Source organism: Brassica oleracea, chromosome C7, assembly GCF_000695525.1.
Source record: "Brassica oleracea var. oleracea cultivar TO1000 chromosome C7, BOL, whole genome shotgun sequence".
Classification (NCBI taxonomy): domain Eukaryota; kingdom Viridiplantae; phylum Streptophyta; class Magnoliopsida; order Brassicales; family Brassicaceae; genus Brassica; species Brassica oleracea.
In genome coordinates this window covers 3,150,449-3,152,694 of record NC_027754.1, presented here as the reverse complement: position 1 = coordinate 3,152,694, position 2,246 = coordinate 3,150,449, and the positions used below count along the sequence as shown (strand labels likewise).

At 33.4% G+C, this 2,246-nt stretch overlaps 1 protein-coding gene across 1 annotated transcript in view; it reads left to right on the top strand.

Annotated features, from left to right (window-relative positions):
• LOC106302377 overlaps positions 1-1,297 on the top strand; it is a 4,927-nt gene extending 3,630 nt beyond the window's left edge. The window contains exons 5-6 of the mRNA XM_013738898.1: positions 486-706; positions 911-1,297. Of these exons, the coding sequence (XP_013594352.1) occupies positions 486-706; positions 911-1,297 (608 nt within the window). The remainder of the gene's footprint in view (positions 1-485; positions 707-910) is intronic.
• The last annotated feature ends 949 nt before the right edge of the window (positions 1,298-2,246 follow it).

Below are 2,246 nucleotides of genomic sequence, written 5' to 3'. Positions count from 1 at the left end.
GTCGGTATACTCCTATCGATCGATGTATATATGTCCAAACACGCATCGATCGATGAACTTCCGAGGAATTATCCCGACGAAGTTCTACCTCGGTATATTCCGAGGACTTTTCCGACAAACAAGGATCCTCGGAATTTCCTCGGAAATTTATTTCCTCGGAATTCCGTCGGAAAATTCCGAGGGATTTCAGAGGAAAAAAGAAATTCCGAGGAATTATTTCCGACGACGTATTTCGTCGGAATTGCGTCGGAATAACGATATTCCGACGAAATTCCGACGATTTTTTCCCTCAGAATCCTTGATGTTTTCTTGTAGTGAAGACAATATATTGATACAATTTTTCTCAACAAACCTAAGTGAATGCAAACTAAACAAATCGAGTAGAATAAACCTAAAATCCGTTCCGACTTTCATCCCTATTCGACAATATTCTTATGAAACATGAACTCCAACTGCATGTTTGTCAAAATATTTTCACTTTTCAGGTTTTGATCACAATAAGACAGCATCTCTGAGCGGGATGTTCACAACCGGACAAGCAATAGGGTCTTTGGTTGGGGGAATAGTTGCAGACAAAATGTCTCGTATATTTCCAAACTCAGGGAGAGTTATGTGCGCCCAATTCAGCGTTTTCATGAGAGCTATATTCTCCATTATTCTCTTAAGAATAATCCCACAGTCAACTAGCAGTTACTACATCTACTCAGTAGCGGCCTTGAGGGGAAGCAATGGAAGCATGTGCTTCCGGCCTGATAAATGTTAAGTAAATTTTCGGCCGTAGAATAACAAAATCTTGTGTAGCTCTGTTGGTATATGTCTTGCACTTATCCTACGAGGTCACAGGTTCGATGAGATCAGGCTACATTTTTAGCTTTCAATATTTTTGAGCTTCTGGTCCAAAATATTTCAGGGCCGGGCCTTCATTCTTTTTCTAATGGGTCTTACCATAACTTGGTGTGGACCAGCCATTAACTCTCCAATTTTAGCTGAGATTGTTCCTCCTACGCATCGAACCATGATATATGCCTTTGATCGTGCACTCGAGGTGTCATTTTCATCGTTTGGTGCACCTTTGGTTGGTATTATGTCGGAGAAAGTATTCGGGTTTGACGCAAAAGGAATTGATAATATTAAAGACTCTGGCCGTGAGGCAGAGGCGTTGTCAAAGGGGATCATGTGGATGATGGCTGTTCCGTTTGTATTGTGTGGTCTTTGCTACACACCGTTACATTATCTTTTTCGAAAAGACCGGAAAATTGATAGAACTCCGAGTTCAAGGGAAGCAGAGATTATATGATCATTAGTATGCTCGTCATCAGCATGTTTCAGCAATAAATCAGTGAAACAATCATGTTTGTATTTACTTGGTTTTGACTTCTGATGTTTCTTATATTTTATTCAGAAAAATATTAATCATACTATTGGGCATTAGCGTTTGTGAATGGTGTTTTAGACTTAGCCGACTGGCGTATGTTGTTTGAAATTAGTGATAGACTTGTTTTAATTCTCCGAAACGTGAAATTTGACATTTACTTTAGTTTTAATGATATACTAAAGGGCGGGTATATTTTTTTTAGGGCGGATATATTTTTTGTTTTACATTTTTTTTAAAAAAAATTAATTTTCATATTTATATTTTTCTTTATAATCATATTTATACTTTTCTTTGTAATTGTGTTTCTCTTTGTAATCCTATTTAACAAAATAAAATGGGTTTTATAAATTGTGATCCAATGTAAATAGAAACCACGTTACCTTTAAAGCGCAAAACTAATTCTAAAATATAGAATTAGTGGTTTACAGTTATATTATTTACTTAATAGATAATAACTCTTTAAATAAAAAAATAGTTGGATCCTACTTTTATTGATTGGTCATACTGTTGTTTTAATAGAATATATAACATTTAATAAATATTTTTGATCGAATAACCTATTTCGGTCCCGTTAAATTAAATGAGTTTATATGAATGTTTATTTCTATTAAAACCGTTAAACCCTATTTTAACATCTTGTTCTTTGTTAATTGATAAACTTAATGTCTATGTAAAATATTTAAAATTTGAATAAATTAATGTCTAGTTGAATAAATCCTAATTTTTTAGGTGAGATGTAAGTTATAATTAGTTAAAATAATTAAATATACCAAATTTTATTATTACTAAATATTATATTTTAATAGTCGGTGAAAATAGTATATATCTTCTTTCATAATATTAAAGGTGAAAAAATGAAACTACAATAAGT